At 35.9% G+C, this 27,510-nt stretch overlaps 1 protein-coding gene across 7 annotated transcripts in view; it reads left to right on the top strand.

Annotated features, from left to right (window-relative positions):
- SOX5 (SRY-box transcription factor 5) overlaps positions 1-27,510 on the top strand; it is a 1,007,084-nt gene that overhangs the window by 759,514 nt on the left and 220,060 nt on the right. For all 7 annotated transcript variants that reach the window (XM_069489787.1, XM_069489790.1, XM_069489788.1 and 4 more), the window contains 2 exons: positions 10,138-10,224; positions 25,874-26,046. In XM_069489787.1, the coding sequence (XP_069345888.1) occupies positions 10,138-10,224; positions 25,874-26,046 (260 nt within the window). The remainder of the gene's footprint in view (positions 1-10,137; positions 10,225-25,873; positions 26,047-27,510) is intronic.

Genomic DNA, 27,510 nt, shown 5'->3' with positions numbered 1-27,510 from the left:
ACTAATTATTTAGGTATTGCATATTCCAAAAACTGCACATTAAAAATTTCAAAACTTGAGTCAGGAAAGGCATTTTTTTTCCTGTTAATAAGCTCTTATTAACTTTCAAGTGGAAACAAACACGTATTTTGGCAATACTAAAAGTAAAGTATTTCCAGAACTTAATTCACTTCAGGATAATTACATATAAAAATAAAGCTTATTGAAATCCTAGTGCTATGGAATTTCAGATGTGTTTCTATTGTGTGTTGTAGTATAAGGGGGTTTTTGTTTTGTTTTGTTTTGCTTTATGTTTGTTTTTTAAGACATGGAGTCTCCCTATGTTGCCTAGGCTGGAGTGCAGTGGCTGTTCACAGGTGTGATCATAGTACACTGCAGCCTCATACTCTGAACTCCTGGCTTCAAATGATCCTCCAGCTTCAGCCTCCTGAGTAGCTGGGACTACAGATGTATGCATTTCCTAGAACTTGACATTTCTAGTGGCATACTAGCTGTAGTGCTTGGTTGAGGGGACTGTTACAGGGTCTTCTGGTCCTTAGTGTACAAATACATTTCCAGATATATAAAAGTCTTTATTAACCTACACTGTTGTTTAATGTTTGACCTAAAATGTCTATATATGCAACTACTATCAACAAGAATTAAACTGTTACTGATATATGATTTCCAGATTTAGCCTGATCCTCACATCAAAAATAATTTTATTATCAGTAATTGAATAATTAAATTATTTAATTGACATATATTGAATATGCATTCAATAGCAACCTATTAAACTGTAATGAGCTTTTAGAACAAAAATATATTTTGTTCAGTGCACTAACTGGCATTTATCCTTCAGTTTCAGGGGGCTATCAGTTGAAAGCTTCCAAGAGTAGAATATTGAGTTTAACAGTACCTAATTCTAACAGAGATTATTCAGTTAATAGTGCCTAATTCTAACAGAGATTAGCCACCAGAACCACCTATCATATAATTACTAACTAAGACTAGATGAGGTGAATAAGCAGAACTAAAATTTCATTTTTCAAAAGTTTGGCTCTTTATTAAAAGAACTTATAGTAGTGGATGGTATATTTAAGAGAACACTGAACTGGGAATTAGGCTTCAAGCCTTGCCTTTATCTTTAATTAGAGTTGTGATATTATGCAAGTTATTTAACATTTCCAATTTATCAATTTTTCAGTCTATAAAATGAAGAGTTTTGTCTAAAACAGTTATTAACCCATTGTATTGAGCCATACACGGACATCTCCCAACACTAATTACCTTGGCCAGATACTTAAAGAATGCTATATAATCCATAACTCGCTTAAAAATTGGCACTCTGTTAGTATATAAAAAGATTTAAATATTATAGAAAGGAAATCTAAATTTGTTTAATGTTAATTTGATTTGCATGACAATGGAATGCTTATTTTGTTTAAGTAGCCAAATAATTTATGTTCCATTTGTGTCTGATATATGTTTTAATAAATTACTTTTATGAAATGCTTATCTAAATACAAAGATTTTTCCAGCTGTAAAATTCTGATTCTGTGACATAGAATGTACATATGCTTTTACTTTTTTACTTCAAAGGAGGTATTGGTATATTTTGAAATCTAGATGTATTATTGTTCCTTCTAAAAGACAACTCCCATTCCTAAATGTGTACACTATCACATGTCAAGAATAACACAGCTTAGTTTAAGCTACAAAATTAAAGTATAAACAGTGGTAGATTTGGTATGACCTAACTCCTGGGACTTTGTTTAAAAAGTCAAATATTATACATACATATTTTTTGCTTGTTCAATTTTTCAATGAGCTCTGCCACAGCAGCTGAAGAGAGATTAAGAAAAGAAAAAAAAACCTACATAAACACAAAGCAAAAACCTGAGCTTGTGTGTAAAGCTACTGCACTGGAGCGAATGTGGTTTAATTCTTGGCACTGGCAGCTTGTTGGAGAATTACAATATGTTGGCATGAGTCTCTAGGTCTCATTGTTCCAGATGAGGGAGTCAGTCTTAAGAGTGTTTGGCACTGAAGGGAAAAAGGAGTGAGAGTTGTAGAGAATGAACAGGCCCTAAAGAGGCAGGATGCTGTTGTAACAATGGCTGGCACAGTTGGGGAGGCCATTCACTGGTGGGGATTGCCATAGGCATTGATGTGAAGAAGCATATGTGAGCAAAGGAAGCAAGGATGAGAAGGGAAAAGCAAGCAAATGTATCAAAAGAGTCCTGTTGGCAGAAAGAAACAATGATAATTCAATTAGACTCATCCTAATATTAATGTGTTGACTGATGAAGGATATCTTTCATTTCTTATTTATCTTATATCTTATTTCTTAACATTTATTTTCTTTTTTAAAATATATGCATTTACCTTTCCCCTAAAGAGATAGATCCTTGAATTAAGAGTACCTGGTTTTGTATCCCATCTGTTCTATTAATAGTTTCTGACTAGGTGACTTTGAGCTAAGAATTTTTCTGAGTCTTAGTTTTCTTGTCTGCAAAATGGATATAATAGCTATACATGCCACTGAAAAAATTTTTATTTCTGGCAGCATTCTGTAAACTGAAATGCTCATTTTAATATAAGGAGGCTTAGTTCTTCTTTTGAAGGTAATAGTACACTAGGCTTTGGGAGAATGAAATCTCCGAGGAAGGAGATCTGAGGGGTTTTAACATAAATATATTTAGGTTAAAAACATGACACATTGTAACATGAAAATAAGGGAAACTCCATAATTTGAGCGTTTGCAAATAACTAAGCGCACAACATACCATATTCATAGTACAAAATACAATTCCATGTGTTTTTTAATCTTATTTTAGAAAATGAAATGTTTAATAGATAAGAACTATCTCTTTTACTCCATAAGCAGCAAAGCAGCACTTACACAATTTGTTTCAAATTTTACTTTACTCATATTCATACATTAACAAACAGGTGCGTTGTAAATATTGGGCTCTTGCCATTTGGTCTTTACATTCCTAATCATGAAGCTTCTATGGAATTTTTATCATTTTCAGAGAAATTCAGTCACTGCTACATGTCCGTTTATTGCATTCATTATTTTGAGACAATTTCTTACTGTTTTCTGAGGAACTACCAATGGAAACAAATCGAAACTGTAGCAGTCAGTAAAATGGGAGCTGTTGATTTGCTTGAAGCTCTTTGTTATACAGAAATTCAGGTAGAGAAGTGAAGTAGGTGAAGTGAAGTGTTTATGGTGCTGTTCTCTCCATACCCCCTCCACCAAAGCTAGCCAGTGTCACCACCTTGGGGAGAACCCAGGTTGTTGGACTTACAGCCCAATATTCCTTTCACAATATAAGTAAAATAAAATGCTTTTACTGTATATCTCTGCCATGTGGTCATAGATTGTGTTTAAATTGTCCAGACTTCTAGAGTGCATAGTCATATAGTTGGACTACACTCTAATGATAATAAGAACTGTAAAAAATCCTGCCTTTTAATCCCACAGTTGCTGCTCATACATACCTGTCACCCTAGAAAACTTACATTATCAAGTTTTTACTTTATCTATTCAATGGAGTTAATAAGAAGAGTTATCCCTACTATCCAGGAGTGTTTTGTAGATTAAAGGAGAGAATATGCATGTCTTAGTCCTTTTTGTGTTGCCAGAAGAGAATATCACAGACTGGGTAATTTATAAAGAAAATAAATTTATTTCTCACAGCTGGAGGCTGGGAAGTCTAATATCAAGGTGCCAGCATCATCTGGTGAGGGCCATCTTGCTACATTTTCCCATGGCAGAAGATAGAATGACAAAAGAGTACATGCACCAGAGACAGAATTTACCACCTGTTTTTTTTTTTTTTTTTTTTTTGAGACAGAGTCTCTCTCTCTTGACTTGGTCAGAGGGCACTGGCATCATCATAGCTCATTGCAGCCACAAACTCTTGGGTTCAAGCAATCCTTCTGCCTCAGCTTCCTGAGTAGCTGGGACTACAGTTCAAGTCACCATGCATGGCTAATTTTTCTGTTTTTGTGTAGAGAAGGGGTCTTGCTCTTGCTCAGGCTGGTCTAGAACTCCTGGCCTCCAGCAATCCTTCCACCTGTGCCTCCCAAGTGCTAGCATTATGGGCGTGGGCTACCACGCCCAGCCTGAACTTATAACCTTTTTATGCTTGGCATTAATCCATTCATGAGGGTGAAGTCCTCACGACCTAAATATTTCCCATTCATCGCCACCACCCAACACTGTTGCACTGAGGATTAAGTTTCCAACACTTGTTTTTTAGGAGACCCATTCAAACCATAGCATTCCTTCCTGGGTGCCCAAAATTCATGTCCTTCCTACATCCAAAATACATTCATTCCATTCCAATAGCCTTAAAAGTCTTAAGTTGTTTGAGTAACAACTCCAAAATCCAAAGTCCAGAGTCTCATCTAGATCAGTCATAGATGAGACTCAGGGGACAGTTCATCCTGAAGCAAATTTCTCTTCAGCCATGAGCCTGTGAAATAAAAATAAGTTATTGAATTACAAAATAAAATTGATGGGTCACACAAAGGATAGGCATTTCCATTCCAAAAGGGAGAACTGGGTAAGAAGAAAGGTGTAACTGGTGCCAAGTAAGTGCAAAACCCAACAGAAAAAAACTTGAAAAGTCTTCTAGCTAGAGAATACATCTTTAAAGCTGAAAAATAACCTCCTTTGACTCCTTACTCTGAATCCTGAGTACACTGGGGTGGGGATTGGGCTCCCAAAGCTTCTGGCACCCCACTCCTATAGTTTTGCTGGGTACCGGACATGCCACAGGTCTCACAAGTTGGCATCTCATGCCTGCACCTCTCCCAGGCTAGAGTTTCATGCTGGCAGGTCTACAGTTCTGGGGTCTCTGCAGCAGTTCCACTAGGGCATTCTACTTAATTGGGGTTTGTCTGTGGTGGCTCTGTACCTGCAACAAGTCTCTGCCTGGACCTCCAGGCTACTCAGTACATCGTTTGAAATGTAGGTGGAGGCCAGCCGCCATGATCCCACAGCTTGTACACTCCTGCGCATCTGCAGTCAGCGCCACATGGTCACTGCCAAGGTTTACAGCTTGTACCTTTCAAAGGCAGTGGGTGGAGCCACACCTGAGCCTGCTTGAGCCACTGCCGGGGCAGCAGAGGAGCACTGTGCTGGAATGCAGGGAGCCAAGTCCTGGTGCCCCGGGCACCAAATGCTGAGGACCCTTGGTCATGTCTTTGAAAACCTTGTCCTCAAGTCCCTGCTCTGGGCCTGTGATGGGAGGGGCAGCATCAGAAATCTCTGAAATGCCTTCCAGAGCTTGATTTATAGCACTGGCTCTCTTATAGCCATACTAACCTCTTTAGCACAGGGTTGCTTTGGCCACACCGTTGGTTTGCTCTCCTAAACACTCCCTTGTACTCTTTACACAGCCAGGCTGTAAATTTCTCAAATCTTTTCATTCTGTTTCCCTTTTGATTATAAATTCAGTCTTTAGATAATTTCTCTATGCTCACATCTTACTCTTAAAATTCCACCTTTGAGCATGGACATAATTCAGCCAAGTTCTTTGCCACCTTGTAATAAGGATGGCCTTTGCTCCGGTGTCCATTACCTTGTTCCTCGTTTCCTTCTGAGCCCTCACCAGAATTGCCCTTAATGTTCTCTCTTCAAGAAAATCCAGGCTTTTGCTAGCTTGCACCTCCAAATTCTTGCAGCCTCTACCCATTACCCAGTTCCAAAGCCACTTTCGCATTTTCAGCTATTTGTTATTACAGCAGCCCCACTTCTCAGTACCAATTTTCTGTCTTAGTCCATTTTGTGGTGTTATGACAGAATACCATTGACTGGACAATTTATAAAGAAAATGAATTTATTTCTCACAGTTCTGTAGGCTAGAAAGTCCAATATTAATTAAGTTGCTAGCATCTGGCGAGGGCCTTCTTGCTGCATCATCCCGTGGTAGAAGGCAGAGGGGCAAGACAGCAAGTGCATGGGAGAGATTGAACTTGCAGTCTGAAGGCTTTTTATGATCAGCATTAATCCATTCATGAGGGTGGAACCCACTTGACCTAAATACCTCCGGTTAGGCCCCGCCTCCCAACACTGTTGCATTGAAGATTAAATTTGCAACACATGCTTTTTGAGGGACCCATTCTAACCATAGCAATGTGTGTGCTGGAAAGAGCAAAAACTTCGGGATCCAGTGGTACAGGCTTACGAGGTTCATTGCCCGCTGTTCACGAGGAAGCCGATACACTGAGACAGCAGGAGCTAATAACAGAGAAAGAATTTAGTATCACAGGCACCGTGCGATGAGAGAAGAGAAAGTTCTCAAATCCATCTCCCCTAGAATTTGGGAGAAAAGGCTTTTAAAGATAGTTTGGTGGGCAAGGGGCTAGGCAGTTGGGTCTGCTGATTGGCTGGGTTCAGGGTGGAGTCATAGGAGTGTAGAAATTGTCTTCTTGTCAGTCGGTTCCTGGGTGGGTTTGGCAAGACCAGTTGAGTCAGTTCCTTGGTATAGGCCACTGATCTGGGTGGGTCAGCCATCCACCAGAATCTCTCAGAAACTAGCCTTGGGTTTCACAAGGGTGATGTAATCTATGGGAGCAACGAAGAAAGCTAAGAATCTTTATGACCATCAGCTATGTGACTCCTGAGTAGTAAGCAATTATAGGAAAGCATGCTAGGGAACAATGGCTAGTTATATATATTTCTTCTACCACAGTTGCCACCTTGTAGTCCCTTATTAATTTTATAAAGGGTTGTTTCACGATAAGTTAAATTTAGCTACATATCAGGCAAATCATGATATTTCCGTAAGCTTTGGTTTCTTATTAATACATGGTAAAACTGACATACTAACATTTAATTCAGAAGATTATTTTGAGAAGTTTGAGATACCACATGTAAGCACATGGTACACTGCTGAGAACTTAGTGCATAAAATAATAGTTATCATTATCATTTTGTTGTCTATAGGAGAGTCAAGAATGTGTAGCAGAAAAACTCACTTAGTTCAAGACGTCAATTCTGCCCATTACGTTTTATGGAATCTCAGACCAGTCCTTTTTTTCCTTTGTGTTTCTTGTTTTTGTTTTTTTAACCTGTAACATAAATGTAATAACACAATCCAAGTCTTCAGTTAGTTGCTATGATTAAATAAGAGAATACAGGTAAAAACATATAAGATAGTTCCTGGCACACGGGCTGCTCAATAAATGTATTTGAATCTAAATTTAAAGTATATACCTCATCCACATTTTAAGTATTAGTGTCTTTTTTCATCCACAGACATGACAACCTTGAGTTGGGTATGTTTCTGATTTTATATTTTTCAAATAATTTGGTCTTAAAGAAGTTATTCATTTTTCTGTGGTGTATGCTGAAAGTCAGGTACTTGAAAAAACTGGCTCCTGAATATGAGCCTTATATCTTCATGTTAGTTAATAAAGAGGCCAGGAATGTTCTGCAGGTTTCAGAAATCTGGCTGCTGTTTCTTTAACTCTGAAACTTAGACAGAAGACTTCTGTTTCTTTATGAGCACACTACAGTGAATATTTTGTCTAGCTGCAGGGGAAAAGCTTTGTCATGGACTTTGCAGACAATAGCCTTAAAAGTAAAATGGTCTGCTTTTGGTGCCTGGAGGTTCAGGGGCCTATTGTTAATGCACAATGGATTTCTATTGCTGCATTCCTGCTTTGCAAAGGTTTGTTAGCTTTTAATGACTGACAGTACTCTATTGCAAATACCATATTGGCTGTGCCCTGTTTACATGCTACTCAAGAATTTTTGTAGAGTGCTGGAAAAAAGAAACAGTGGTGTTTGTTTGACCTACTCTGATAAGGTTGAAGAAATAATTTCACTCACAAAGTATTTACTGGGAATGTGGAAACATTAGAAATCTTTGCAGAAGTATTTTAAAGTTACTTGTAAAGCCTCGATGAATAGAAATATTGATTACAGTATGAATATATTTAGTGTGTTTTAGTACCTATAGAATTGCCATTTCTATTTTTGAAACAATATAATATAGAAATAGGGATAGTTTAAGAAAAAGTAGAAGTAAATTCTTCAGAATCTTTTTTCCCTTAAATGCAAAAAGTAGAGATACGTATTTTGTTAAAAAGGAAAAACTGCATTCCACACATTCCATAGGTGAATTTGCACATAGTAGTTGTGGTATGTGTATATATATTTGCACCATACCTGTAGACTATGTAAAAGAGTAGTCATTCAGAGCTGTTCACCATTTTATTGTCCACAAGTTTTTGACATCTGAGAAAGAAGTCTTCCATATTGTTACATTTTTTTCAAGAAAAATGCCCCTCGGCTTTCTTGAAAACTCCAGAGAGGCTTTGTGACTTTGATAGCTGTTGGCCGTAAGATGGGGCACTGTAAAAAGTAAATAGTATTAGCTAAAGATGATGATGATGACTCCTTAAAATATATTTTACTGTGGGGAAAACTAACCGTGTTCTAATAATCTTATGGTCCCTAGGCCAGCCACTCCCTTTGATAAATTAACATGTACTCCCGTTATGCGCCTGGTAGGGGGTAAGCAAATGCCTGAACACAAATACACATAAACACCAATGTGGAGAATGGCAGTGCATGTCTTCCATCTAGATAATAAGTGTGGGTATTGTTATTTAGATGGTGCATACTGGGACACTTATCTTTTAGTACATTCCATTTTTTAACTGAATGCAGTGCTAATCAAGGGATTGAAAGCCATTGTAATTGTGTACCCATCTAAATGCTGACCAGAATATACGGTTACGTTGTTTGAAACTGAGTTTAATGTTTGGAAGTTTTTGTTAGCATTTATATTTACTTATACATTAAAATTCAACACAGAAGGAAAAGTCAAAAACCATGTGATATATAGAAACAAATACCAGACTAAACCATAACCTTGTTCTCTAAAATGTGTGTGCTCTGTCCAATACAGGGGATTTTAAAAGAGTACGATACAAATCTGAAATAAGCAAATGATAGGTTTCCACTGTAGGCATTACTCACTTCTGTAGATTTTGCAATCTTTTTAAAGCTTCTTTTATACCAACTTTTTTTTTTTTTTTCAGTGTTCGAAATACTGGCAAATCTTGCCACAGTGTGCTTACCACCACACGATGTTAAACACATATTATAAAGTGGATGTAATTGTAAACACACAGAGGGATATAATTACATGTAGCAGATTTAAGAGCTAATTCTTTGCTTTTTTTTTTACTCTGCATTTTATCAACATAATTATTTTTTGACTGCAGACTAACACCCTGAAATTGACAAGCATCCATTATAGCAAGAATTTGTTCACCAAATTGAAAGACGATGAACTGCAGGTTTATATTGAAGGAGCTTAGGACATTTCACCCCAAAATATGACTCCTTGGTATTTTGAATTAAGGCCCTTACAGATAAAATGGCATTGTGAGGGGCTTTCACTCTATCTGCATAAACCAGACTGACCTGATCAAAAGATCAAAGGGGCAATTGACTCTTCCCTTCCTCTCCCTGTTATTTCAGTATACTGCCGGAAAACAAAACAATAACAATAACAACAACAACAACAACAACAACAAAAGATCAAGAATGCAACCAGACCTGGCCCAAATCTTTTAAATGTAATGCCTGTCTCTCAGGTTAATTTAATTTGCAATGAGAATCATTTACAAGTCAATGTTTCCCCCATCCATTTGTCCTCCTTAGCACCATTTGTCACCTGTAAACAGAAGTACCTGCATTCCTTGTTTCCCAACCCCTCTATAAAAATATCTGGATCCCAGTGGGATATTGGGTAATCATTTTGTGATTCTCCCCATGTGCATGGTAAATAAACCTTTCTCTTATTAATCTGCCTTAATTGTGAATTGATCTTTCAGCAAACTTTTAGGGGAAAGGGCAAATTTTCCCTCACCCCTACAATGTACCCATTGTCATAAAGAATTAATATAGCTTTGTTCTGCAAGACGAAAAAGCTAATGATTTTGAAACAGCAGGTGACAAAACACATTCTTTTTTTCTGCCCCTTTTATCAGGTTTTGGATGAAGCCATTATGAACTGGGGCTAGGATTGAAATGGCCTTATTTTTACAGAGAGACTTTTAATGAGTTCCATTGTAAAGATAGTCATGTTGATTTGCTTACATTTTTTTTTCTTTGCTTAGAAACCCCCAGTATTGAAAAGCTACTCTCAAAGGACTGGAAAGACAAGCTTCTTGCAATGGGATCAGGGAACTTTGGCGAAATAAAAGGTAATGTGTATGTAATTATTTTGATCCAAAATGTACCTAAATGAAGTTGGTATTTAGGAATGGTGATAATGTACTTCTGCTCCCAACCCATCCTGCTTCATGCATTCTCTATGTTTGGTATTTCTTCTTTCTATATGTACCAGGGTTTTTATTTTCTCTGTTTGTGTCTTATCAGATAAATGGTTTGTTATTTTTAACAGAATAACCCCACTGTGTCTTTAACAGGCTTTGGTTTTCATCTTTCATTTAATTTAAATAATTTATTTCATAAGTAGGAATGAATCTATAGCAAAGTTAAAAATTGCATCTTTATAAGATGATTTTATATATTCTCCATATTGGAAATCTACATTTAAAACCAGAAATGATGAATGAAGAAGGCATAAAAAAGGTTGTTTTGTACCAGTAAGGGCAATGTTTTCTCTTAGTTTGAATCAGCTATTACATCCAACTAAGAAAAATTCTGTATAAAGTGCAGAAGATACTGAATATTCATATCTGAATAAACTGCTACTAATAACAAGGGGAAAAGATTTAATTTCCTCATATAAAAATATAAGCAAATGATCCTTTCAATTACAAATGTGTTTTCTCAAAACATGGTGGGTTTTGAGAAAACCCAAATCTATGGTTTTTTTTATGTGTTGCCAATAGGACACTTAGGATTCTGAGTTCTAAGGTGGGATTAATTTTGAGAAACTCAAGATACTTTGTCATCAATATTAAAATATTTAGTTATTAATATATATTATTGTGTATACTTTTGGTAGGGGCTGAATATGTATTTAAACATCACCAGATTTATATTAATATACATGTAGAAATATGTGTTTAAGTAACGTTTTCGCCCGTGCGTGTCTGTGCAAGAGTTCTCCCAATGAGAGGAGCAACTGACTCTCTTGTCTCTACTCCCTCATTGTGTCCTGGAGAAAGGCAAAGTTATCAGTCTTATCAAATGTTAGGCCTGCATCGGATTAACATCTGGATACTCAGAAACTTCCAGAAAATGTTTGATGGAATATTTCATTTTTCATGCAGCTAATTTGAAATTACATATATTCAGGCTGGGATTAATTGTGAATGGGTGATGAGAGAATGAATAAGTGCTAATCAACAAATTTGGTAAGGAAAATCTATAATGGAATCAGAGGAATAATTAAGGTGCCTTAAAGAGCTTAAAGACAAAGTTTAAGGAGAACTGAGAAGTTTCATTTTCAGTGACAGTTGGTCCTTTATGTTATTTTGATAGATTTTAACCCATTTGCACCTGAGGCATAGGATATATTCTCCAAGGTTCTTTACCGCTCACCTAGGTAATAACTGAGAGTAGAGCAAAAGGCTGCATTTTCCAAGCCTGTGATCTCATTCCATTGGAAGGCACATATTTTTTTCCCTCCCTTGTTTTCCTTCACAAGTCAAACCTAAAAGCAGCAACAGCAGTGATAACAAGCTTAGAGGAAAGCTCAGCTGTCCTTTCAGGCTTGCCTGGGGGGTTAGTTTAGGAAGCTACAGTACGATCACAAAATAAGTTTCTGTCTTTAATTTTGAGTTTTTTAAGCTTCACATTCAGAGCACAAGTTTGGTTATTGTCCTCTGGTTCTGTTCAAAAAGCTGTTTTCTGATGCATTTTAAAAGCAACTGTAGGTCTTTCTTCTGTTCGGGACATGGTTATTAGGTGCTCAGCCCAGGTTTGGCAGTAAACTGGAAAACTAGCGCTGGGTTCCTTTTCCTTCTGACTGCCCATGACAGTTGCAATTACTATCCATTGTTCATAGGTGGCTAGAAAGTGGAGAGTGTACAATAGTGTATTGCCCTCTGGGTGTAAATGAATTTGACTTAAAGGTTCTTGGGGGGTCAGGCACGAAGATTATGTAGTGCCCAGGAATTTAGTTTTCATGCCACTTCAGAAGTTAGACAAGAACAATGGGTTAGTTGTTTGGGCAGCTACTTTTTATGAGGCAAGTAAAGGTGTAAGTCTTTGGTACTCAAACACTGTTTTTTGTTGGGGGAGAGAAGGACAAGTCTGAGCTTTTTTTAAAATCTGAAAATATTGATTTATTGCATTATTAGATGATTTGTTAATAATAATTTAAAATAATGACTTTGAAGAGAACCTTTGCATATGTTAGGATGTTAAGAGTATTTACAGGGTCTTATTGTGGATTGAAACTTTTCTCCTCCATTTACAGTGGTCAGTTTTCATTTAAATTTTAATTAGTTCCGGAAATGTGTGAATGAATGTGTGTGTGTGGGTGTGGGTGTGTGTGTGTGTTATGCATGCGTGTACACTCGCGACCTCTTTTGAATACTTTATAGCCAAGTGAGAACTGAGCTTAGTTCTTAAGGGCAGGTTTTAAGTTGCTATCAGTGAATTACTTTCAGGCCACTTGGACAAATATTAGAATCACAGCTTGGACAAGTTTAGAGAAGTATTTCTTACTATAAATATTTTACAAGCAAAAATGATAAACTTTTTTAAATAGGAGAAATAAATAGCATTTGATTTCTATAGTTTAGCTGTCAATAAATAGTTGTCATACCCACTCAAAGTCAATCTCATTTTTCAAGAAACAAAGTGAGTTAGTAAAGGTCACCCTCTTCTAAGCACATAAAATTATTTTTCATGTTAGATTATTTTGCCTGTTAGAATTTATACCATTTTATGCTCTGGTACTTTGGAAATGTGAAGTAATTAGGTTTTAAAGTTACATTAGAAACAATCCTCTCTAACAAACACATAAAAAGGACACTAGATCTGGTTTTGCAGAACAAAACAGTTTGATGAAAAATCTCTGCCAACAGCTGTCAATATATGCTATAAACTGATTAGTGGCCTGACGGAATTATTTGTTTCTGCTTTTCTAATCAGCCATATAGTGTAACTGGCCAGTTTATAGAGTCTTTTACCGTTATCTATAGCAGAAGCACTGAGTAACAGTGGTGTGAATGGTGAAGAAATCTTTTATAGTCTCATAGTTATTGAGAAGAGGGGGAAACAGTGCTTGCACTCCAGTTAGCAATGAATAGTGCCACACTCTGTTTCAGCTAGCAAAAAATGCCATCACACTGAAGGTCATTGTATTGGCACCTCACCTGAGGATGGTATCTGGGGATCTGTGGTGGCTTTAACTAATCTAAACAGATCATTTGTTTTTCAACAAAGTAATTGCAAAATTTGTATTTTGCTGACTTAGTATTTATTTATAGAATTATAACACAAATATCTGCATGCAAAATACTCTCAATTATTTCTATCTTGGTGAGGTTATAAAAGCAGGGCGATGTTTGGAAGGTTCTCTGGCCAGGTCACTCAGAAAATTCTACATCCGTTTCTCTACTTGCCTTATTTGAAGAACTTTTTTAGAGCCTAGTTTGTTTCCCCTTGGTACCCCTGATGGACCCTCTGACCCCAGTCACAATGCATTAATTTAGGTCCACAAAGTGTTGAATCTGAAGTTAAGGAAAGTGCCAGCTGCATTTCATATAATAAAAAAAATTGGCTCTTTTTGAAGGCTATAATTTTGTTTTTTCTGAAAATTAGGATATAAAGGCAAATACCTATAGAACTGCCAATAAAGGATTCGAGGAAATAATCCATTCAGCAACCCCGTAGTCTTTCAGAGCTCATGAATTAAAGACATATTAATTCTAAATTCTTAAGTGAGGCCTTTTACTGAATCCAAATTTTACAGACCAAATCCTTTTAGGGATTTGTTCTGCAAAGTTTGGATTCTGTTGAGGGGCCTGACTTGGGGATCTGGAGGGCCACATGTGGCCTTGAGGCCGCAGGTCCCCCACCCCTGACAGACAACATGTAAATGTTGAGATAAAAGAGACATGCAGATTCAGTATGTGGCTTGACAGAATTAATTCTGTTTAAATAACATTAGATGATTTGAAAATAAGCGGGCTTGGAGTAGGAATCAGAATCCAGGTAAAAAAATCTAGTAAGTGATCCTTGGAGTTTTATAAATTTAAAACTTGGAAACTATTATTTTAGCATTTTGATATGTAAGAGTTTGTATCACTTTGAAGGTTGTTTTAAACCCATTCTTTTAAAATACAGTAACAATTTAAGAGTCACATTGTGTGCTAATAGTAATCTTGTGGTTATTACATTTGCACATTAACCTAAAACATGTATGTCTGCACATTTTTACAAAGGGGTTGGAAATGTTGATTATTTTCTGAGATAACTGTTGGATCTGGAATTTGTTCAATACAAGAGTCAGCCATAAGGAAGGTACATAACATGTAGTCAATTACTTCTAAATAGAGTAAATGTTTAATGTTTTTAATCTCCACTAAGCTTGTTTTATAGTTCCTCTGTAGTTGCTTATGAGTAATGTTTTCACTTTTTGTAAAAACTACTTCATAAGAACTAAAGAAAGACTGCTGGCACACAGAATATAAGTTTTCAAAATAAGTTTGGCAATGTCTATAAAAACAAAAAGTGACTACATTTTCTATAAACCAGTGACTTGCTCTGTCTCAGAATGCCAGCGTCCTCTTGCCAGTGCATAAACACAGCTAGTGATGGGAAGAGAAAGATCAGCCACTGGGTCACAGCTGATCTGGATACTGATGGTCCAGTCCACCACGTAGGAAGATTTACATACGTTGTACCTGTTAAGTACAAAGCAGGCATTCAGTAATGTGTGTTCTAAACTAATGTGAAAAACTCAACTCTTACATATTTAATCTGCATTTTATTTTTGAAAGAAATCCTCTCGTCAACATTTTTCTAATTTAAAAATACATTCATTCAATCATTTCAAAAATATTCACTTGAGAGGTGTAAAAATCACAAAATTAAAATAATCATAAAAACTTTGTTTTCTTGTGGATAGGGACTCCAAAGCTTGTTAAAACACTATCTAGATCATTGGATAATGCAATTGACCTAAAACCTTTTTCTGTTTTATACTAACATTTACTAGGGAGGCATAGTGTAGCCAAAGTGAGTTGATGTTATTGTGGGCTGATTCTTCCAAGTGCTGTGGAAATCAGGCCACCTTTTTTGGTTTATTTCCTTATCCACTCAGTTTTTGTAAAAGTTGCAGATTACTATTTATTGCCCACCACTTCATAAACATCTTTCCTACAGGCACTTTGTGAACATCCTCCTTGCAACTTAGTGTGACAAAATCATTTTATTTTTATTTTACATATGAAGAAATTGAGACTCAAAGAGATTAATTATCCAAAACCATGTACTGTAGCTGTGGCAGAGATTTGAAACTACTTCTGCCTGGCTTCAAAATCTGTGCTTTTTACATGATGCTTGGCAGTTTGTCTTCAATAAAGATGGACTGGGTGATCTCTAAAATCCTTTAAAACTTGGTAACACTTCCTGGCCCACCATACCCTGATGAAAAACCCCTATAATTTGCACCCAAGATATTCTATCCCTGGATCTGTCCCTAGCACACAAACTGTTTTGTATTATTAGTCTGTTTACATATTGACCTTCCCCTTGTAGACTACCTAATTTTCTGTTGGCCCAAAGTTTGGAACCCGTCACATATTTGAGGAATGAATGACAAATGAAAAATGACATATTTTGAGATGACTATTAGTGACTGTATTCTACATGTAGCATATTTAATGTGATATCTAAAATAATGGTTTTTATATTTTAAGTACTACAAGTGGATGGAATAGTCTTGGAGAAAGTCCTTAAAATTATTAATACAGTCACCATTAAAAGATAAAAATCTGTATTAAGATATTTTACAGAACTATACTTTTTTAAAAAAGTAACAAGAATGACCCTTGCTTTTACTATAGAAATTATAATACATACATCTATTTCATAATGTCCCAGAAACAAAACATCCAGTTATTGGACTATAGTAGTAAATACTATAGCTGCTTGCTAAGTGTTTCATTTCACTCGAATAGCTGACACCCTTAAAACTGAATGCTTTCTATATTTAAATCCAAGCCAAGACCCACCCTTTAGGATATTGAAGGAAAAACAATACTATTTTGTCAAAAGCAATAATATGTTTTTTAAAAATGTAAAAATACTTACAGTATTAGTATAGAAGAGGGTATCAATTAATTTATACTCAGTCATGTAATAAACTATGATATTCCTTATATAATTTTAATTGACTCCAACTTCTGAGGCATATCTATGTTGCAGTAAAAAATTTGTAGCAAATTTTATCAAAGCTTGGTCAAATTCTTTCTTAATGAAAAGGACCAATTAATACATTTTTGTGTGTTGGATAACCTAACAACAAATACTCCTTTTAAGAGTTGGAATAATGCCATCTTCATTTATCCCTTTTGATGAGAGTTCTGCCTTTTCTCTCTTGTTGGATAAGAATGGTGCTAAAAGCTTTACTTATAAATTTAGAATGACTTACTAGTTTTTATTCATTATATTTTCAGTTTATTCAACAAGGCTGTTATCTGTCTTGCCATGTGCTAGCTCTGGAGATAGAATGGTAGCAAATACAGTGGACAGATTCCTGCCCTCCTAGAGCTTACAGTCTAGTAGTAGCTCTTCACCAGGCCGAATTTTAAAGGTAACACAATGAATGATTTTCAGATGCTTCAAATGGAATACCAGTTGAAAGCAACAACATTTCATTAAGAAAAATTAAACCAAGTAAAGTCCAAATTGTTATACTAATAGTCTTAAGAAACACGAATAAAACAAACAAGCAAACAAAAAATCCTGGGAAAGATTGTTGCTTTGAAACAAAGAATTAAATGTCTGATGATTTCCTGAGAGAAAAAAACATAATCTCTAGTTTACTTTTAGGCCTAAAATTCTAACACTTTTTGCCTCTTGTGTAAGTTTACTTTTATTTTTCCTTGATTTGGATACTTTGATCGTGATGATTTGATTTCAAGCCATATGTCTATTTTATTTGGACAGAATAAAACAAATTGGGAAAATATCTTATTATTTTAATATGCTTAAGATCATTCTTACTTCAAGTAATCCTTAGGAGGATTATCTTTGTGCATAAAATAGTGCAGTATCAGCTAATCATGGACTTTTCTCTATTCTTAAGGTTTTTTTAATTTATTTTATTCATTCAGCAAGTGGTTATCAGGTGTCCACTATGAGTTAGGCATTATTCTGTAGATGCTGAGGATACAGTGCTGAACAAAACAAATTAGTATCCTTTTATGATGAAGCGTATACTCTACTCTGGAAGATAAAATAAACAAATAGATGTATCAATAAGAATACAGCATGTAATGCTAACTACTGTGACTAGTATAAAAATTGGATGATGTGATAGAAAGTGAGGTATGGTGACTTCATAGTTTCAGTGTTCAGGGAAGGACCTCTAAGGAGCTGGCCTTTAGGTTACTGTCTTAGAAGGATCTGGGTGCATTTGTTTGTTTATTAACTTTTTCATTTAAATTTAAGCTCTATGAAGATAATAGTTCTTTTTAGGCTTGTACTTGTAGTATCTCCAACACTTAGAATAGTGTGAGACACATGGGAGGTGCTCAGTGAATATATGCTGAATGCATGAAAGATAAAAGCCAGTCATTTGACGTAGTCTCAGTTGAGGAAGATTTTGCTGTACCGGAGGAAATTTGGCAATGTCCAGAGACATTTTTGGGTGTTACAACTAGGGGTGTGTGGGGATCCTACCTGCATCTAAAGGATAGAGGCCAGAGATGCTATACAAGATAGCTCACCACAAAAATAATTATCTGGCCCAAAATGTCAACAGCACCGAGGTTGAGAGACCCTGATCTAGGGGAAGAGTTTTCTGAGGGAAACCATTGACATGCAAAGGCCCTGTGGGAGAGCAAGTTTGCATATTGGTATTAGAGGACCTCAAAGAAACATATTGGCAAGAAAGAAAATGGGAAGAGATGTGCCAGGGAAGAAGGCAAGGGCCACACCATTCAGGGCTTTGTAAGAGTCGGAGTTTGTATTTTATTTCATGTACAGAATAAAGCTATGAAATGGTTTTATACAGATGTGTGACATGATTTGATTTACCTTTGTAAGAAGATCATTCTGAGCATTTGTTTGGAGAGTGGAAGAATTGAAAATTGGCACAATGGTTAGAAAATTATTGTAATAGTCAAGGCAGGAGATGATGGTGGCCTGGATTAAGGAGTAGTAGTGGAAATGAAGATACATGGACTGATGTATGATATGTTCTGGGGTTGATAGATTTCCAATGAATTATATAGGGAAGAGGAAGCAGACAAAAAAATGAGGGGCACTTGGATTTTGGCTAAGAAAAGTACAGATGGTGATACCTCTTATTGAGATGGGGGTGACTAAAGCTGGTTCCCTTTCCTCGTGACTTCTGTCACATTATATTAAGGAATGTTCTGAATTGTACTGCTTCTATGGAACCTACAGAAATACAAATGAGTGTCGTGCCTTGTAGTTATTAGGCAAGAGGAAGACTGAAACAATATTTTTGTCTCTTACTTCAGTAATCATTCATTCTAAGGGGAATGAAGCAGGACTTACATTACAATCATGCAAGAGTGGAAATAACTGAAACATGAAAATAAGTTACTATCAGTCACTCACACACAAGTGAACTCACACTAGTAGGTATCTGAGTCAGATGTATGGACAAACATGACTGTGTCTCCGTAGTGTTAGGCACTCGTATGACTCTTAAAAATCTGAATCTAGGTGAATAAGCAATGGCTCTTCTTTTGTTTGAGAGGGCTCTGGAGTTTTCCAAGGATCTAGTTAATACTCTTTTTTGCTTTATTAAAGTGCAGGATGTTTTGTGACTCTTACTAGTTTCTCCAGTGTTCACAGACCCCTTATTGAGCCCGCTCTAACCACTTGGAGATCATTGTGAACAACAGGGTAATTTAGAGATGAAGCCATGGGACTGACTCCTTCATCTTACATTGCTACTTTCGTAAAAATGGGAAGGATTTCTTTCGCAAAAGCTTAAGTTCCTTGGCTCAACTCTCTTGAGCCCAAACTAGAATCCCTATCCAATTCATAGAAGATAAAATATTTTCCCTTTTTTCCTGGCTACATGGCATACCTACACTTGAAGGTGGTTTGAAAGGAAGGGGTTTTATTATTTATGTCATTCATTAAACAATGTTAGATAATTTGCTGTATGCCAGGCATATGCTATTTTTCTTTGCCTATTGTAGGTAATGAGGATATAAAAGTTGATAATTTACAATTGTTGCTATCACAGCTATCTCTCCTGGCTTTGGGAGTAAAATATGAACGTAAGATAATGCAACATAATGATTAAATACTATAATGAAGATATATACTCTGTGAATTCTCAAAGAAGGGGAACACTGTTATCAGTGGAAATCAGGAAAACAGCCACAAAAACAAGATACATGAGCTGGAACCTGAGGAATGAATGTTTAGGGAGAGAATGACCTGGGCAAGGCACTTGTGAAGGGCAGAATTTGCATGTGTTGGGAGGGCTAACAGTAGAAAATTCAGTGTGGCTAGAAGTCAGGACGCACGAAGGAAATGGGAAGCTTAGGTGATATTTTGAAGAACTTCATTCATTTCTAAGAATGAGTTGACACTTTATTCTGAAGCCAATGTGGAACAAGTAGAGGTCTATGAGAAGGCTGCTACAATTCATGAAAAAGCTGATGAAGAATGGCAGTGGAAATGGAGAAGGGAGGCTGGAACAAGGACTCTCCTGAAGTACAGCACAGCAGTATTTATGTTATATTATCATTTGTGTAAAATAAATTGTTATGGGTTGAATTATGCACCTCCCCCTGCCATTTATACATTGAAGTCCTAATACCTAGAACCTCAGAATGTGAGCCCATTTGGACACAGGGTCTTACAAAGGTAATTAAATTAAAATGAGTCATTACGGTTAGCCCTAATCCAAGATGCTTGGTATCCTTGTAAGAAGAGGAATTTTGGACAGGGGCAGGTATAGAGGGAGATGATGTGAACACACATGGTGGAGACAGCCATATGCAAGCCAAAGAGAAAAGCCTAGAACATATCCTTCCCTCATGCTCCTCAGGAGAAACCTACTGACAACTTAATCTTGAACTTGCATCCTCCGGAACTGTGAGACAATGAATTTCTGTTCTCTACACCACCCTGTCTGTGGTACTTTGTTACAATAGCCTTGACAAACTAATACAGAAATATTCCTGTATACGCTTAAATCTTCTTTAACAAGGATAGGATACACAAGAAAAAAATAGTGGTTACCTTTGTAGAGATAGTGTTGGGAGGGACAGTGTTGGAGATCTTCTACTATCTATTTTTATAATTATTTACTCATGTGAACCTAATATTAAAAATTTTTAACTAATTAAAATTAAAGGAAAACAAAACAAAGATATTTTAAGGAAAAATTACTATGATTTGTTGATACAATTGATACTGGGATGGATAGTTGAGAAGAGAACTGAGGATGATGTTAATATTTCTAGCTTTGAATGTTGATTGGGTGACAATGCTTTGAAAATTGTAGGAAAATGATGAATTCTGCTTTATACATGTTGAATTTTATGACTGAGATGTGCACTTAAAGTGTATATCTGGACTGGGTGTGGTAGCTCATGCCTGTAATCCCAGCACTTCGGGGAGGCTAAGATAGGAGGGTTGCTTTAGGCCAGATTGGGCAACATAGGAAGACCCTATCTCTACGAAAACTAAAAAATTAGCCGGGCTGGTGCCACATGCCTGTAGTCCCAACTATTTGGGAGGCTGAGGCAGGAGGATTGCTTGTAGCCCAAGAGTTTGAAGCTGCAGTGAGCTATGATTGCACACTGCACTCTAGCCTGGGCAACAGAGAGAGACCCTTTCTCATTAATTAATTAATGTGTTTATTTATTTATTTATTATTTTACTTTTTTATTTCTGCATATTATGGGGGTACAAATGTTTAGGTTACATATATTGCCTTTGCCCCACTTGAGTCAGAGCTTCAATTGTGTAAATCCCCCAGACAGTGCACACTGCACCCATTAGGTGTGTATATACTGATGAATGTTACTACTATATGTGCACTTAAGTGTTGATCAGTTAATACCAATTTGATGGTGAGTACATATGATGCTTGTTTTCTCATTCTTGTAATACTTCACATAGTAAAATGGGCTCCAGCTCTATCCAAGATAATGCAAGAGGTGCTAGATCACCATGTTTTTTGTGGCTGAATAGAACTCCGTGGTATACATATACCACATTTTATTAATCCACTCATGTATTTATGGGCACTTGGGTTGTTTCCACATCTTTGCAATTGTGAATTGTGCTGCTATAAACTTTCTAGTGCAGATGTCTTTTTTATAGAATGTCTTTTGTTACTCTGGGTAGATGCCCAATAATGGGATTTCTGGATCAAATGGTAGTTCTACTTGTAGTTCTTTGAGGTATCTCCATATTGCTTTCCACAGAGGTTGCACTAGTTTTCAGTCTCACCAGCAGTGTATAAGTGTTCCTATTTCTCCACATCCAAGCCAACATTTACTGTTTTGAGACTTTTTGATCAAGGCCATTGTCACTGGAGATAAGTGATATCTCATTGGGGTTTTGATTTGCATTTCCCTGATGATTAGAGATATTGAGCATTTTTTCATATGTTTGTTGGCCTTTACTGTATTTTCTTTTGAAAGGTTTCTGTTCATGTCCTTTGTCCACTTTTTGATAGGGTTGTTCACTTTTTCTTGCTGAGTTTCCTAGGTTTGGATAGATTCTAATAGCCCTTTATGGGATGTGTAACATGTGAATATTTTCTCCCATTCTGTTGGCTGTCTGTTTGCTCTTGTGATAGTTTCCTTGGCTGTGCAGAAGCTTTTTAATTTGATCAAGTCCCATTATTTATTTATTTATTTATTTTATTGCTGTGATTGCCTTTGGGGTCTTCTTCTTCATAAATTCTTTGCATAGGTCAATGTCTATATGAGTTTTTTCACCCTATTCCTCTAGAATTCTTATAGTTTCATGTGCCTTAGGTTTAAGTCTGTTATCCATGATGAGCTGATTTTGGTGAGAGGTGAAAGGTGTGGATCCCGTTTCAGTCTTCTACATGTGGCTATCCAGTTCTCCCAGCACCATTTATTGAATAAGGATTCTTTCCCCCAGTGTATGTTTTTGTCTGCTTTGCCAAAGATTAGATGGCTATATGAGGATGGTTTTATATCAGCATTCTCAGTTCTGTTTCATTGGTCTATGTCTCTGTTCTTGTGCCAGTACCATGCTGTTTTGGTTACTGTAGCCTTCATTATCTAAACAGAAATCTAAAGGTAAGAAGCAACAGCTAATCCAGATGGGAAGGAATCAGCAAAAGACCTCTGGAAGTAAGAAGAATCAAATGGAAAGCACACCCCCAAAGGGGAACATCAGCTCTCTAGCAATGGATATCAACTGAATTCAGAACAGTAAAATGATAGAAGAAGAATTTCAAACATGGATTATAAGAAAACTCAGTGATGCAAGAGAACATGGATACCCAACACAAAGAAACCACAAAAAAAATCCAGGACTTGGAAGAAAAATTCACTAAAGAAATTGAAATAGTAAACACAAATCAAACAGAACTTCTGGAAATTAAGAATTTATTCAAGGAATTACAAAACACAGTGGAAAGCCTCAAGAATAGGGTAGATCAAACAGAAGAAAGAATCTCAGGGATTGAAGATAACACCTTTCAATTAAATAAGTCAGTCACAGAGATAGAGTAGAGAAATAAGAGAAAAGAACAAAGCCTGTCTCTTAAAAAAAAAAAAATAGAGAGAGATACCCGTTCTACACCTAGAAATAGGTTACTAGGGCTGAGGCCAGTCTTAGGGTTCGCAGGTGCCTTAGTATTTCATTGACTTTATTTTATTTTAAAACTCAGGTTAAAATATACAAAGTATACATCTCAGAATTGTTGAAATATAGAGTTTATGAGTTAAAGCATGTAAGTTATTTTAAGTCCAAAAAAAGGTAAAGAATAGGACTAGGAAGAATATGAACATTTATGGATGGCATAAGAGGAGGAGTCAGTGAAAAGGATTGAGAAGAAAAGGTTAGCTAAGTAGTAGTTGAAACAAATTGGAGTTGTGTCCAGGAAGTCATGTGAGAAGGTTCAAGGCTTAGCAAGGTAGGCTAAAGATTCAGAAAGTCTGAATTGACATGGACTATAAAATTATAGATTTTGTTTTAAAATTTGAAATAAATCTTATTTATGTCTTTGGAAGAAGACAATAATTTTGTTAATCTTTCATATACTGAATGCCAAATGATATTTTTTAACACTCATCAGCAAATAATATACAGTTGACCCTTGAATAACACGGGTTTGAACTATGCAAGTGCACTTATGTGGGGAATTTTTTCAACCACACATGGACCGAAAATATTCACAGGATGCGAACCCACATCTGTGGAGGGTTTTGTTTATGTGGGCTCCGCAGGGCAGACTGTGGGACTTTAGTATGTGCAGATGTGGGTATACACAGAGGTGGGGGGCCTGGAACCAATCTCCTGCATATAGGGATGACTGTATTTGTTTATACATTGATATTCTATCATTTATTAAAATGGATAATGCCACCTGAAGCTTTTAAGTTATGCTTCTAAGTATTGAGGTAAAATATACTTTTCCCAGTATGTAAAGAATTATGTTAATAATATTAATTGTGAAAAAATTGCCAACTACAGACATATGAAGAAAAAATGAAAATGACATATAAACCCATCATCTAGAAATAGTCACTATAGTAGGTAAATTTGTTTTCAGTCTTTTTTGCCTACAAATATACATATGTGCATGCATTGAGGTGTTTATACAAGTGTTTCATTTCTTTGCAACTTTTGTACCTAGATGTATATCATGACCAAGATCCCATATCATTGAATGTTCTTCAAAAATAATTTTTTTCATGGCTGAAAAATACTCTACTCTATAGATGTTCCGTAATTGTTTATTTTTTCCCATGTGACATTTAGATTGTTTTTAGTATTTCATTTAAAGTAATTATTAATATTTACCTATAATTCTTATGGTTTTCTTGGGCTAGATTTTAGAAGTGGAATTAGTCCATGAAGGCTATTAACATTCCAAGACATGATGAGTATTACTGTTCCTTGTATGTATTCCTTGATATGTAGTAGCAATTTATTTCTCTACTGACAATGTAGGAAGATGCACATCTTGTTATCATATAAATATTTGCATTAAGAAAATCTTCCCAGGACATATTTAGATTACTTAATATTAGGATGCAATAGTCATGTAGTTCTTATTCTTAGAGTAAGTGTTCTCCTCCTTTAATAGAATCCAAATATCTGAAGTATAATAAATTATTAGCAACATGTTATTGATCACCTTCCCTGAATAATGCTAAGTTTTGATAATGAGAAAGAGTATAAAGAATGGTTCTTACCTTATATTCACATAGAATTTCTTTTTTGGATGTTTGTTCTCTAGTCTATATGTAAAATACATTAAAAACTTTCTATTCTAACTGGGCACATTAAAATTATAAGCCATTGACTATAGCTACTACTTCCTAAAAAAGCACCTACTTTTTCAGCATAAATTGGGAGGGGAAATGCAGTGGGGTTGAGAAGGGTGACTGAGTTATAACAGATCCTTCTATCTAATTATGTATACAGGTGGAAAATGCATTATCAAAAGCGTGCTTAGTGTCTTACGTTTGAAGTGAAAATTGTAATTAAAGAGGGTGTTCTCTCCTACATATTAGTACTTTACCATAGGAGTCTTGTCTATCCTATGAGTTTTAAAAGAACAATTAAAAGTGATGCTGTTTCTGCTTCAGTGAAAGGCACACATTTCCCTCGTATCAAATAAGTATTTTAATCCAAGAAGATTCATTGGCATGTTTTAAATATCTTGACCATACTATTTATTTTAAATTACAACCATAACTTCTCCAAATCTTGGGTTTTTGTATAATCTTAGGTGACCACAATGTAATGTTAGTTTGCCAGCCATATTTCATTATTTCATGATAGCCTATATTTGTGTTCTCAAACTTTAATATTTTCTCTAATACCTATATTTTATTTTTGAAGATAGATGCTGAGTGGCGTATGGGAATACAGTCTAAAACTTGATTGGCTAAATAGATTTATCCTCTTTTTTATCATAGGATTCTTTAGTGCTTCAAGATTCATTTTTAAGGAAGAGAGAATCGTATCACTAATGCTAATGTCTTGATATCTTAATAATTATTGCTATGAATTTTTAATTTTTTTATTTGTCTTGCCTTTTTAATTAGATGAAAAACTACCATACTTAAGGCCAAGAACTGTGCTTTACACATCTTTTTATTTCCAGCAGGCTCCAGCATAGAACATTCAAAATAGTAGATGCTCAGCAAACAATTGTTTATTTACTTATAAAATAAAAGGAAAAAAGCTATAGATTATTACTGTTCATAAATAAAAAACATTCAAAATGTTTGTTCATTCTGGTATTTTGTCTAGACCAGTGTACTGTCTGTTGTGCCACAGAGCCAGGTTCATTTTGATATTTTATAATAGATAAATAGCCATCACTTTTTACCGTTGAGTGAAAATCTAAAAGAAAGGAAATAATGTTTTTATATGTGTTGAACCTTGTATTTGGACTAATTCTTTATTCAACATAGCTATTATCATTGAAACATCACTCTCTTCTCATTTATCTTATCTGTTTTATTGCCATTTTATTTTCAGGGACCCCCGAGAGCCTAGCTGAGAAAGAGAGGCAACTCATGGGTATGATCAATCAGCTGACCAGTCTGCGAGAGCAACTATTGGCTGCCCACGATGAGCAGAAGAAGCTAGCTGCATCTCAGATTGAGAAACAGCGCCAGCAAATGGAGCTGGCCAAGCAGCAACAAGAACAGGTGAGTCAGAACTAGAGACGCAGTCAAATTCCTTAGACATTGCTTTGATGAATGAGTCCATCCGTCCACCCCAATTAAGTAAATAAAAAGGCAAAATCCAAAGCAAACACAGAAAAAAACTAGATCTTCAGAAGCTTATTAAGTACTTTAGTGGTAAGTAGCATAAAAGTAATTATAAACAAGATAAATTCTGATAATTCATGAGAGAAATACCAGAAAGAACCATGGAGAGTCAAGTGAACATTTCTAGTAAGAAACATTTTGAAAGAATTCATTAGAGGGGTGACATTTGAGACATGCTTTGAAGAACAGGTGGGACTCAACAAGTAAAGTGAAGTTCCAATTAGGGAGTAGTAAGTTCAGTTAGGAGGCTATTATAATAATTTAAATGAAAAGTGGTGTGAATCTAAATTAAGCAGAGTAGTGATCATGGACAAGGAGAAGAGAAACGAAAGGAATAAACATGTAAGAGTTATGGTTAGTAAAAAAAATGGGGGCAAAAGGGAGAGGAAAAGTGTTGAGACTCAGTAAGAGGGAGAATGAGAATGTAATCACTAGATACAGGAAAAGTTAGAAGGAGGACAAATTTGGAAAAGGAGGTGGTTTTATTATGTTTAACTGGAGCTGTTAGGTTGTCCGGTTGGAGATATGTGAGAAACAGCTAAGAAATACCAATCTGCAGTTCGGAAGAGAGGGTTGAGCTAGATTTTTTAGGCTGTTTACTTAGAGATGATAGTTTAAACCACTGGAGTAGATAACATTCATTCATTTCTTCAACTAATGGTAATCGAGTGCTTCTTATGTGCCAGGTACTATGCTAATTACCGAGGCTGTGTCAATTAACCAGAGTGACAAAGCCCCTACATTCTAGTGGAAAGAGAGAAATCATTAACAAGGAACAAATAAATCAACAAAATAACATCAAATAGTGATAAGTAACTTGAAATGCAAAAAGAGTAATATGATAAATGCTGATTGGTATGACAAGGCAGTGCTTCTTAGATTGGGTGGTTGGATAAATCTTTCCAAAGCTGTGACCATTGGGCTCAAATCTAAATGACATATAAGAGGCAGCCGTATTAATATCTGGGGCCAGTGTATGTCATGCAGACATATGACGTATGCCTTAAATTAGAGTGGAATAGCACAAGAAATTAGAAAGGCACTAAGGGTGGATCTTTGGGAGATACTGGTATATAGCTGGCAAAGAGAGGAAAATGAACTTATCCAGAAAGAATCAGGTACAGAAGGGGGGCCAGGAGTTCGGTGTCATAGGAAACAAGAAAATGTAGAAATTTTAAGAAGTCATAGGTGACAGTGTTAAATGCTACAAAAAAGTAGTCATTCTAATATCAAATTGAAGGTACTAGGTTTGTCATGTAGATTCTCATTGTTAGCCTTGAAGAGTGAGGCTTCTATGGAGTTTTAGTAGCAGGAATCAGACAATAACTAGCAAGTATGCAG

The sequence above is a fragment of the Eulemur rufifrons genome, chromosome 16 (assembly GCF_041146395.1).
Source record: "Eulemur rufifrons isolate Redbay chromosome 16, OSU_ERuf_1, whole genome shotgun sequence".
Taxonomy (NCBI): domain Eukaryota; kingdom Metazoa; phylum Chordata; class Mammalia; order Primates; family Lemuridae; genus Eulemur; species Eulemur rufifrons.
Note: the sequence above shows the minus strand (reverse complement) of the source record. Positions and strands in the feature narration are given on the sequence as shown.